A 12,113-nucleotide genomic window follows, 5' to 3' on the forward strand; every position below is an offset into this window, starting at 1 on the left:
TGTTCAATTTAAATTCAAAAAATATCTATTATTTAACATCAAATTTCTATAGACGTTTCGCGACTCTATTCAAAAGAGGGATATATAATCTCTGTATAATTTCCTTTACTTAATGTCGACGCCTCTTTGAGTTTAGGATTTAACTTAAAGGCAGGACTAGTATAATCAATATGTCCGCAAAATGGTAAACTGGTATGCAAACCTAGAACTTTAAGAGCTTGAAATGAAAGATTCTCAAAGAAGGATGTGGGGGTGTCAACATGATAATTTTCTTCTTGTTTTTGATAGCTCTTGTTCATGAAGAAGAAAGCACCAATTCGGTCCGCGTCACTTTCGTTGGCGCTAGCTGCGTGGTAGGTAGTGCCAAGCATGAAGGCGGCATCTCCCTCATCCAATTCAAGATAAATTTCCATATTTTTGTCATATTGACCAGGACCATCCAGCGGGCCCCATAAGTGGGAACCAATAATTGCTCTAGTTGCACCATTATTTTTATTCATTGGAGTGAGGGCAATAGCAAGGCCAAGTTGGGTATCATCACCATAATGATACTCTTTCCGGCTTGGATGCACATTATGTAGGGACATGTCCTCCCTGTGATACATTTGCTCGTGAGCACCAGGACCAACACGATAAATGATACCGGAATACAATTGAACATCTGATGAGGAGCTTCTCAAGTTACCGTCGCCAATCCAAAATATATTAGATTCGGATAAAAAATGATGCGACACCTTATAAAACATATCATCGCAAGCGATCTTTTCCAAGCATGTGGGTGACTTCAAGACAGCTCTGGTGACAACTGTTGTTTCTTTTGGGAAAGGAGAGCCGTTCCATTCACTTTTCCGATAATAGTGTGGTTGAAGCTCTGTTTTGATTTTGCCACACTGAGCGGCGTTCAAATACTTTTTAACAATGCAGATTCCATAGGACTCAAGTTTTTTTGTGATACTGTTCATATCATTTTTGTCAATAACGGTAAGATCATTAATCGATGGAACCTTTTCACTCTTCATCACTTTTTTTGGGATCGCAGCATATTTTTTGCCATCTTTCTCAAATGGTTGAAATATATGATAATTCTTTGTAGACATTGCTCAGGATAAGGTCTTTCAAGCTCAGACTTACAGATGTTCTCCCAAAACCATATGGTGAGCTGCGGCAACCGCTCTTATATAATTTTGATTTTGGAATAACCAAACAAAAAAAAGCCATGTTGCATCCATTTTGTTGGATGACGACTCCTAGTTGACTAACTATTCGTTTTAGGACATAAGGTTCTTGCAAGTAAATATAACCGAGTGCACTCTGCTACTGCGAAGAAAAGAGAAGAAGCTATCACTACTTGAAGTCTTCCTGTGAAAAATCGTTGGGATAGTCATTTAATAGCCCTCGTGTGATTCATGCAAGTAGTCCTCACATTAATCTTTTAAAATGATGATTGAAACAGTTATCGATATAGTCATCGAAATAGTCATCGAAGTAGTCATCGAAATAGTCATCGAAGTAGTCATCAAAACTGGCGATTAAAAAAAGTCATGCTGGCTCGTATTCACTGCAAAGCCCCTAAATAGAGACTTTAGATATTTGAACACCAGTAACAGGATGCGTAGGAGAATGGAGATAGAAACGAAGTAAATTTCTGAGATGTCTTATGAAAGTGACAAGTGACGTGGTCAGTCTGAATTTCACCGTGGATTTTATCGCTCGGCAAACCGTAGGATTTCAGCTAATGCTCTTTTTGTTCAACGATCCAGATGACTGAACGATAACAACATTGGCAATTCACCTAGAGCCTTAAATCTAGTTAAGTTCTTTCCCTTGCGTTCGAGCACCCGGCATATTTTTTCATCTGTCTTCGCGCTTTGTTCTATTCAACATAAAAAGAGAAGGTATCATTGCTAAGCATAGGAAGTTATAACGTTCCACTAAACAGCAACGTCTAACGGGGATTTCAACTCTGAGATATCTCTACCAACGTCCAACATGTTTTGACACCTGGAAATTCAATTAAATGAATTTCACCCAAAAGCATATTGAAATAGTCCTTGTTATAAAAAACACAAGAAACGTCTCCTTCTTAGATGATACAACGGAAGAAATAGAGTCTATCATATGCCCTTATTCTACGACAATTCAAAAAAAACTTGTCGTCTGTGATTCAATGCTAACCTTTACTGGAACACTCAAAGAATTAATAAAAAATGGAATCTTGCAGGATGCTGTACGTGGATTGGAACGCAACACTCTTTTTAGGTGAGTTAGTTTAAGAGGCTCCAATTGAATGTTCTAGCGAAATATATAATGCCATGGAAATTGAAAAGCTTGCAAAGTACATAATGAGCTCCTATTCTAGAGGTTGGTCTCAACTTCGGCATAGCGGTACTGTTATCTCAAGGTATATTCAATCGCAGTTGATCTTTTTATCAAAGTGATTGTCATTTAGAGAAAAGTTGATTTATGTCTGCCCTTAGTCTGGGTATCGTATAAGCTCGACCTTCAGATATGCCATTAGACCCCAATGTAAAGTAAGGGTTTGGTAAAGCCATACAATTCAGAAAGTTTTCATCCATGGTGGCAATATAATTTGACTTTTTGCAATTTAAATCTGTTGCACTAAGGCATTCAACGCCTGAACCTGATTCGCTCTGTGCGTGTGCAAAGAGGTCTGTAGAAGTAACAAACAATGATGTAGGGACGGCCGGCGTTAACAAAGTGTTTTCATTTGCTTCTTGATTGACAATGCTTAAAATTTCTTATTGTTAATTGCGTTAGCACACGCATCACAGAGAGCACAAAAGTAGTCTTAAAAAAACCCCCACTTCATGATATCGTAATATTAAGCTCCTATACCTGAAACCTAAATCATCTCGCTTATTTTGTTTAGCAGTGCAGTCTTCCATGTTTTATGTGATCCAAGGCTATCAACCTTTTGATTCGTTTTGGAGCGCTTAGCATTTGTTCGATGCCCTCTAACAAAGCAAAAGAGAGAATATATGATTGCAACGGACCAGGAAGTTAGCTCGAGACGAATCTATGACTAGGGGAAAGCTGATATTAATTGAGGGTCTGGATCGAACTGGTAAGACTACACAATGCACAATACTCGTCCAAAGACTGAAACCAAATGCCGAGTTGCGCAAGTTTCCGGATCGAACAACGCAAATTGGTAAACTAATTGACGAATACTTGACAGAAGAAAAGAGTCAACTGCCAGATCAGGCCATTCACCTTCTTTTCTCTGCAAATAGATGGGAAGTAGCTGAGAAGATCAAAGAATCGTTGAGTAAAGGGGAACATGTTGTGATGGACCGATATGTCTACTCTGGAATTGCGTATTCAGCTGCGAAGGAAACTAAGAATATGAATCTTGAATGGTGCCTACAACCAGATAAGGGGCTTTTGAAACCTGACTTAACAATCTTTCTCACAAATGAAGATCATAGAGATCTTGAGGTCAGGGATGGGTTTGGTTCTGAGAGATACGAAAAATCAGACTTTCAAATGAAAGTGAAAGAAAAGTTCTTCGAAACTTTTGAATATTTAAACAGTTATACTCATGATATCAAAGACGACCTTAAAGTGATCGATGTCACAAACAAATCCATCGAAGAAGTTTCGCAACGCATCTGGGATGTAGCGAAAAACATTATTGATGAAGAAGGTAACAGAGAGTTTTCGTACTTTTGAGCTTGCTAATTTAACCTATCTAAGATACTTAGTCTCTCAAGAAGAACCTCCTTAGAAATTTCCTGAACTTCACCTCCTATAAACATTTCATCCATAACCATATATGCTCTGTAAAAGCTGAAAACAATATCTAATTCACAAACATTACCGAAAAATGCATCAAGTACCTCTACAAATAAATGGATATGCGAAAGGTAAATCGGTTCCTCATCTTGTAAATCTATTCCCATTACAAAATAAAGGCCCGCGTATCTCTTATAGACTAGCTTTGTAGAGTCTGAAAACTCCACAAAGTTACTTTGGTGTTTATGATCTCTTGACGATATAAGCCTATATATTTGTACAATCATATCTTGCGGCTTCTGCGAATCGACCTGACATATGTCGAACCATCTGACCAAACGAACAACTCCTTGTTTATTGAAACATAAGATAAACTGAATGGCCATTCTGCACGTTACCTGAAGTGTAATCTCAGTATATAAAGGTACTCTTTTGGTGATGAAGATTCCCTAATTGATGAGAAAGATTATTTGAAAGATTGTTCTGTTCTGTTTAAAAGCTGCTTGGTTGATCAAAAGCGAGTTTAATAATAATAAGTTGTAAACTAAAAGACAGAGACTAAAAAGAGCTAAAAGCAGACAATGACGAAGGAGACTGAGGAGCAGTTATTCTTTCACCATATCAGAGTTAACCTATCCAATGATGTTAATGATAACTTTGTCAGTTTACCAGGGTCAGTTGTGCAGACATTGGAAGCCACAGGGATACCCATTCAGGAATTTGGAATTTCCATACTACTCAACGGTGAAGAAAAATTACACGTGGGTTGGAACGGCTACGATTCACAAGGATATCTCAATGGACAGTCCACGATTGATATCAATCCTATCCTAGCAAAAGAGGCAAATCTAACAAGCGGAGTTCAGGTTAGTTTGGCAATAAAACGATTGGATCAGCGGCATATAGCCCAGGAAGTTTTCGTAGAACCTTTGACAAGCGATGATTGGGAAATAATTGAGAGCCATGCAACGTTTTTTCAAGACGAAATTTTACATCAAACAAGGATAGTTACACTAAGTGAAGCTTTGATATGTTACGTGGATAATGTTGTATCAAGATTTGTAATAAAAAAAATAGTTCCACACCATTTAAAGTCAGCTAGAATCGATAGAGGATCTTTGGTTGTGGTTGCTCCCAGAGAGAACCTGAAAAGAGCCCAAAAGAATCACATGAATACAGAACGAAGGCGTAGTATGGCAAACAGAGAGACCAATCCAATAAACTGGCATGTAAAAAGGTCGCTATACCCCCGTGAAACGAATAAAATAACAGGCCTGAGGATTTTACTGAATTCCGAAGAAATACACTCAAGATATGCATGCTTATCCATTTTACAAAATTCAATTGAGTTCAAGAAGTCTGCGAAGCAGGAAAAACCTGCTAAAAATTTGCAAAAATTAATAGTAGAGGTCCAATCGGGAGAAGTCCCCCGAGATCATATTGATATGGCCCCATTAGTCTGGAGTGCTCTATCTTTTGAACCTGGAAATGGCACTAGAATTAATGTTGATTTCATCATGGATGAATCTTCTTTTGCAACTGGTAAAGCTATAAAAGTCACTCTGCGACCTGTGCTAAACGAACAAGAATATTCGAAAAAAATTGAGCAGCATTTAGTTGATGATAAATATAAAGCTAACGATCGCCCTCCTAGTAATATTTCAGACTTGATGCGATCGTTTGACAATACTGTCCTAACCAACAAAACAATTTTTCACAATGAAAAGGTGCTGCTAGAAATCATAGACGATAATAGCGGTAAGTACTTACCCTCAGCTAGGTTTGATTGGATGTCTACTGATTGGAGGTACTTGGCACACGATTTTGTGAAAGGTCCAGCGTTGACTTCTTTTCACGCATCTGATGAGTGCACAAACATCGGAAGACTGCTGGATTCGAAAATTTTGGAGGGAAATGACATAACTGAAAAAGTTTCTGCGTTTTCAGCAATTCCATCAACACCATCGAATTGTGTACTTATCGAGGGTGGTCCTGGAATGGGAAAAACAACTATTTTGGAAGAACTTTCAAAGGTGCTTACTCTCGAACAAAAAAAGTATGTAAAATATGTGGATTGTGATACCTTGTTGGAAAGCTCTAATCTGGGTAAAATGAAACAACTTTTACAAGAGTGGTGTTCTATATGTTATTGGCGTCACCCATCGGTTCTTTTGCTCGACAATGCTGAGAGCTTATTTCCTAGTGTAAAGTCAGAGGATCCTCAGCAGCAAGCTATTATGCAAAGAGGTGGAGCTAGTTCCACAAGACTTGCTCTACATCTGATCAATACAGTCCAAGGAATCTTCGGGAAGAACTCGGCTGCCGTTAAGGTTATAATGACGACTGAGAATAAAAGCTCACTTAACAATGCATTATTTGATAAGCACTTTGTGTGTGAGATATTCAAACGTAAATCACCGGATGTCGAAGAAAGGTCAAGATTTATAGAGTTTTTTTTCAAAAATGATTACAATCGCATGTCTATAGATGGAGATCTGGGCTACAGAGATATTGCGCTTGAAACAGAAGGTTATTCACCGCTAGATTTGAAAATTTTAATAGAAAAGCTTTTCTATGAGGGGTTTTTGAGGCCAAATCACACAGTCTCACAACCAAAAATAAATAGGGAAGCGTTTCTTACCATTATAAAGAGCTTTACACCATCTGCGTTACGGGGCGTTAAACTCACCAAAAGCACAGGAGTATCATGGAAAGACATTGGTGCATTAAAGGGTCCCAAGAGACTTCTTCTGGAAACATTAGAATGGCCAACAAAATATGCTCCCATTTTCCAAAATTCTCCACTTCAATTAAGGTCGGGAATACTGCTATATGGATACCCTGGGTGCGGTAAAACACTTCTAGCTAGTGCAGTAGCACAACAGTGTGGATTGAACTTCATCACTGTGAAAGGCCCGGAAGTTTTAAATAAATACATTGGTGCCAGTGAACAAAATATACGAGATCTATTCGAACGTGCTCAGTCGGTGAAACCATGTATTTTATTCTTTGACGAATTTGATTCCATTGCTCCCAAAAGAGGCCATGATTCTACAGGTGTTACAGATCGTATTGTAAACCAACTACTGACTCAAATGGATGGTGTAGAAGGCCTAGATGGCGTATACGTATTGGCTGCTACCAGTAGACCTGATCTAATTGACCCTGCTCTCTTGAGGCCAGGAAGAATTGATAGATGCGTGCTATGCAACATTCCAGATGAAAACGACCGGTATGAAATCCTAAAAGCTGTAACTATTAGCGGTAAAATGAATGTTGACCAGAATACAGATCTCAGAACGGTTGCAAAGAAAACACAAGGTTACTCAGGAGCCGATATCCAAGGACTGTGCTATAACGCCTACCTGAAATCGATTCATAGACACACATCGGCTGACCAAAACCTGCATGACGAACAGAATAAGCAGAAATTTAAGCCGGAGCATCGTTACAAAAGCCTTAGCAGAATCGATTATACCATTGTAAACGAAGGCCCATCCGGTTTGTCTGATGACGAAAAGCTTCGAATCATCTCGCATTGCATAGACGGTGATCCCCATCAGAGCCAGGCACCTTTTGAATGCGAGCAAACTGTTCCAGATAATGGAGATTTGCCTGTCACCATAATAGTGACAACGGAGGACCTACTTGAAGCTTGCAAGGAAACAAAACCAAGTATAACAACCAGTGAATTCTATAAATTGCAATTGATATACAGCACGTTCCAAGACGATAGAGACGGCAATATGCCAACTGCAGAAAATGCCAACGACGTAGGAACAAGAGCCTCATTGATGTGACGCGAATGAGTTTCGCTGTTGCTTTGGATTAATCTCAAAGCACCAGTCTACTTCTCAGTCGATTTATCCCACACTGTGTTTCTTCAAGCTTGCAACCCCTCTTTCTACAATCAGGTCCCGTTTTATATTCGCCAAGACACTTTGAGCCTTATAGTATTTTTACGTATACATTACAAAAACAGGCAAAAGCTTGCGCATCAGATTATTTACGACATGCCCTATATCTCAAAGAAGTCTAACATCCCTGATGCGACTTTCCTACGCTGTGATACAATGCTAAGGGATATTCTACTATCGACAAACCTTGCACGTTTGACTGTCTTGAACTTGACAAAATTGGATGCTCGTGCCTGAGATTATCAAGAACAATTCTGATATCTGATCATCATAAGAGAATTGAATTTTGATGGGTCAAAGACGACCACCCTAGGTGAGAGTTTTTGACCTCCACATCCATTAACTTGCTTTTCTTATTTCCTTTATTTTGTTGCTGCAATTCGCCAAGATGCTCCAGCGAGGAGAACATTCCCCGATGAACTTCGGGTTCAGGAAAAAGTTAATGGGAATTAGAAAGGATAAAAGACAAAGTAGAAAGAAAACAAAAGAAAAAGCTGAATAAGTTGAAACAATCTCTAGCGATAACTTCATTTCAATTGTTTTCCTGTCATAAATCCTGTTGGAACACATATACATATCTTATTTCTAAGGTTTGAACCTTTTGTTTTTGAGAATTTCTCTGTTTCGAAGCCGAATAAACGTGTGCGAGTGATATTGCAGAATGGGGAAGGAATCACAGTCAACCTCCCACGATCAACCCCTTCATCATGTTGGTTCAATGACAGCACTAAAGATGTTGGGCAAAAAAATACTAAGCTCAAAGAATCACGATTCAGCACATCATGGGAATAACTTGGAAGCAGGCCACCCCGTGCAAGGAATGAGGAAAATTCGAGGTCACGGTACTCACCATAATTCTACTTCCAGGCCCAAAAGTACTTCTCCCAATAATCGGAAAAGGTCGTCGTCTCTGTTCCAGAAGAATATGTCTAGTGCTAACGTGCCTGCTTTAACATCGGCAAGGTCTTCTGCATCGATACACAATATGGTAGCTCACAACAACAATCCGTTCGCTCCTCAACAAGGAATGGATATGATCAGTTCAGGTAAGGGTGTCGCTGCAGCAAGGAAAAATGGCAGCGGTCCCACGAATCATTCCATCAGTAAAAAACCATCGGGAAATTTTGCCAATAATCACCATTTTCTAAACAATGAGAACATTATTTATAATCCTTATGGTATAAATGGTAACGTTGTACCCTCAAGATCTGGTAGTGCATATGCTGGGAATAATGCTAACGCCAATGGCGATATCAGTTTTTACATGCATGACGGAAATTCAAAAATTCGCCTTTTACCACTACCAATTGCGGATCCAAATGATTACTTGCCGGACGACATCAAGCAAGCGAGTATACATATGACAGATAATTTTGTTTTTGACAGTGATAATCTTACGTTGGGCACTGGTGGGTCAAGTGAAGTTAGAAAAATTAGAAGTGCTTATAGACAAAAGGACGTTTATGCATTGAAAAAACTCAATATGATTTACGATGAAAATGCAGAGAAATTCTATAAGAGATGCTCAAAGGAATTTATCATTGCCAAACGCTTGAGCCATCACATCAACGTTTGTAACACGTATTATTTGGTTAAGGTTCCAACAACTACGTATACCACGAGAGGGTGGGGCTTCGTGATGGAAATTTGTGTAAAAGATTTGTTTCAATTGATGGAAAGATCAGGATGGAAATCTGTTCCTTTAGATGAGAAATTTTGCATTTTCAAGCAGATTGCCGAAGCGATTAAATTCTGTCATGAAGAGGGTGTCGCACATAGGGATTTGAAACCGGAGAATGTCCTGATCTCGAAAGATGGTATATGCAAATTGACCGATTTTGGTATATCGGACTGGTACCACATAGAGCCACAAAATTTCAACAGTCCCGTGAAACGATGTGAAGGTATGATTGGATCACCACCATACACACCACCAGAGGTGATGCTTTTTGATGCTAAGAAAAATTATCCGGAGAGTATTCAAAAGCCGTACAATCCCTTAAAGATGGATAGTTATGCATTGGGATTAATCCTGATAGCATTGGTGAATAATATTTTACCGTTTTTTGAGTCATGCAATACAGATCCCAGATATAGAGATTTCGAAATATCGTACGAAAATTTCATAAATCATCAATGTCCTCACTTCAGAGACAAAAATTACCATAAAGGTGGGCCAGGATCGGAATATAGTTTGGCTAGAAATTTCAAAAGTACTGAAGCATCTCGTGTTGCATGGAGGCTTTCGGATCCAAATCCAGATACCCGCTATTCTATTGAAGAGCTTTATAATGATCCCTGGTTTCAGTCAATAGAAGTATGCGTGAATAATGATGACGACCATGCTATTAAAGCACCAGAGATTAGGAAAAGCTCATCAGATATAGCAATGAACTCAAACGTGAATTCCAATTCGAATTCCAATTCAGATTTTTTTCATAGTGATCAGGATTCAGGTTCTAGAGAACGGCTGGAGTCTCCACAACATACATCAAATCCATTCTTGACTGCGAAGATAAAGCCTAAACCAAAGCCTAGGTCGATGGTTGATATTGCACAATCACCAATCAATAAGAGCGAGGTTGCTTCAAAAGTACCATCCAAGGTCGTTGAAGATGAAGAAGATGAAGGAGCTGGAGTCGAAGGAACAGAAGACAAGGAAGAAACAAAGGAAGAGGATGCAAAACGGGAAGGGGCAACGGACGAGGAACAAAAAGAAAGTGTTAGAGCAGAAGAAGCCAAAGAATCTGCTGTTGCCCCAGATAAAAAAGCACCAGACACGAAAGAACCACAAGAAACAGATAATAGAAACGTCTTAGCTGCTTTTCCAGGTATTAACAAAACGGAAAGTGGACATGAATCGAAATTTGAGGCCAAAGGAACCTCTGAAAGTGCCGGTTTAAGCACGCCAACGAGAAAAATGAGCGAGCTTTCTCTAGTATCTCCCACTCCACTGCAATTACAGAATGTCAAGGGTCGCACATCTGCGGGCTCCATGAAAAGTCTAAACGGTATTAGCAGTGCCAGGAAGAAGAAGAAGCATCCAATCCACAGCCATCTCGACATACCGGGTAGTGTGACATCTTCCAGCGGTACGGCAACGTATAGAGATCGTACTAAGTAACTTATTTGATATATACTGTGTAACCCGGCCACAACTCCGTACGAACGGACAGTTCTATTCATAAACCCCCTCGTGCTGGCGTGATCAAAAAAAATATCACCGAAGTTTGACGTCGAATGGGAGTTGGCGAAAGTACATAAAGGATCTTCACCAGACGATAGAGAGAGAGAAAGGTAATATCTCCACGTGGTTTTCACGTTTTGAAGTAACAAAACAAAGGGATATAATTTACAAATCAGATGAGTAAACGTGAACTCGATGGCGAAGACGCCGAAGAACGGGACAACCAAGATAAAAGGCAACACAGGCAAGATGACGGCAACATCGACGCTGCGCTCCTAGATGAAGCCAACCAGTACGACACGGCGACGACCGCAGTAGCAAACGCAACGTACCGCGACTTGATCCAGCACGACGAAAATGAGCATGGCCACGAGCACCACAGTCATGGTCGCGACCATCTCGGTGCACACGAACACGAGCATGGCCCTGATCAAGGACAGGACGAGCAGCAACGCAATCACCGGCAACAGGGCGACGAAGATGGCGGGGCCGAACAGGAAGGAGGAGAACAGGAGGGAGACGAAGAAGAGGAAGAGCTGGACGACAATCTCAAGGATCCAGACCACATCCCGGATGAGGCCTCCACAATGGACGTGAAAGTTGACGACGAAAACGACGACGACGACGAAGACGACGACTCCGAGAGGAAAACCGCTGTCCGTCGCGGCCGCGCCGCCGCGCCAGTAACGGGCAGTGAGGAGTGGAAACGGCAAAGAAAGGATTCGCACAAGGAGGTCGAAAGAAGAAGGCGTGAGAACATCAACCTGGCCATCAACAGGCTCAGCGACCTGTTGCCCGTCAAAGAAAACAGCAAGGCCACCATCCTCGCGCGCGCTGCTGAGTATATACAAAAGCTCAAGGAGACCGAGAGCGCCAACATCGACAAGTGGACCCTGCAAAAACTGCTCAGCGAGCAGAACCAGTCCAGACTGACAAGCACCAACGAGCGGCTGCAGGAGGAGCTCGGAAGAGCCTACAAGGAGATAGAGACTCTCAAGTCTATGATAGGCGGGAGCGTCATCTCGTCGGGGAACGCCGAGGGCAACGACGGAGAAACACACTAGGCACTCAGTCCTGTCCACACGCTGGCACATCAACACTCGGACACTCGGACACTCGGACACCCGGACACTCTGGCCGGTAAAACCAAGCTCTCGCATATCCTAAAATTGTTCCGTCGCGACGGCCGCTGTAGTGGCGAGCCCGATGTGCTTGCAACCTGTTACGTACGTTGTGTAGCTGTGGGTGTAATC

General features: G+C 40.8%; 6 protein-coding genes across 6 annotated transcripts; 4 read left to right on the forward strand and 2 right to left on the reverse strand.

Annotated features, from left to right (window-relative positions):
• Positions 1-65: 65 nt before the first annotated feature.
• Positions 66-1,097, reverse strand: HG535_0G05250 (uncharacterized protein; the record flags this gene model as incomplete). The annotated part of the gene is made up of 1 exon (XM_037290472.1): positions 66-1,097. One exon carries the CDS (start codon positions 1,095-1,097, stop codon positions 66-68), a length of 1,032 nt encoding a protein of 343 aa, XP_037146367.1.
• A 1,942-nt stretch (positions 1,098-3,039) lies between these two features.
• CDC8 (bifunctional thymidylate/uridylate kinase) lies at positions 3,040-3,693 on the forward strand (the record flags this gene model as incomplete). The annotated part of the gene is made up of 1 exon (XM_037290473.1): positions 3,040-3,693. One exon carries the CDS (start codon positions 3,040-3,042, stop codon positions 3,691-3,693), a length of 654 nt encoding a protein of 217 aa, XP_037146368.1.
• A 5-nt stretch (positions 3,694-3,698) lies between these two features.
• On the reverse strand, positions 3,699-4,142 carry APS2 (Aps2p; the record flags this gene model as incomplete). Its single annotated transcript, XM_037290474.1, has 1 exon — positions 3,699-4,142. One exon carries the CDS (start codon positions 4,140-4,142, stop codon positions 3,699-3,701), a length of 444 nt encoding a protein of 147 aa, XP_037146369.1.
• Positions 4,143-4,337: 195 nt separating this feature from the next.
• On the forward strand, positions 4,338-7,556 carry PEX1 (AAA family ATPase peroxin 1; the record flags this gene model as incomplete). The annotated part of the gene is made up of 1 exon (XM_037290475.1): positions 4,338-7,556. One exon carries the CDS (start codon positions 4,338-4,340, stop codon positions 7,554-7,556), a length of 3,219 nt encoding a protein of 1,072 aa, XP_037146370.1.
• A 778-nt stretch (positions 7,557-8,334) lies between these two features.
• Positions 8,335-10,797, forward strand: HG535_0G05290 (uncharacterized protein; the record flags this gene model as incomplete). The annotated part of the gene is made up of 1 exon (XM_037290476.1): positions 8,335-10,797. One exon carries the CDS (start codon positions 8,335-8,337, stop codon positions 10,795-10,797), a length of 2,463 nt encoding a protein of 820 aa, XP_037146371.1.
• A 239-nt stretch (positions 10,798-11,036) lies between these two features.
• Positions 11,037-11,924, forward strand: CBF1 (Cbf1p; the record flags this gene model as incomplete). Its single annotated transcript, XM_037290477.1, has 1 exon — positions 11,037-11,924. One exon carries the CDS (start codon positions 11,037-11,039, stop codon positions 11,922-11,924), a length of 888 nt encoding a protein of 295 aa, XP_037146372.1.
• Positions 11,925-12,113: the final 189 nt, after the last annotated feature.

Source organism: Zygotorulaspora mrakii, chromosome 7, assembly GCF_013402915.1.
Source record: "Zygotorulaspora mrakii chromosome 7, complete sequence".
Classification (NCBI taxonomy): Eukaryota; Fungi; Ascomycota; class Saccharomycetes; order Saccharomycetales; family Saccharomycetaceae; genus Zygotorulaspora; species Zygotorulaspora mrakii.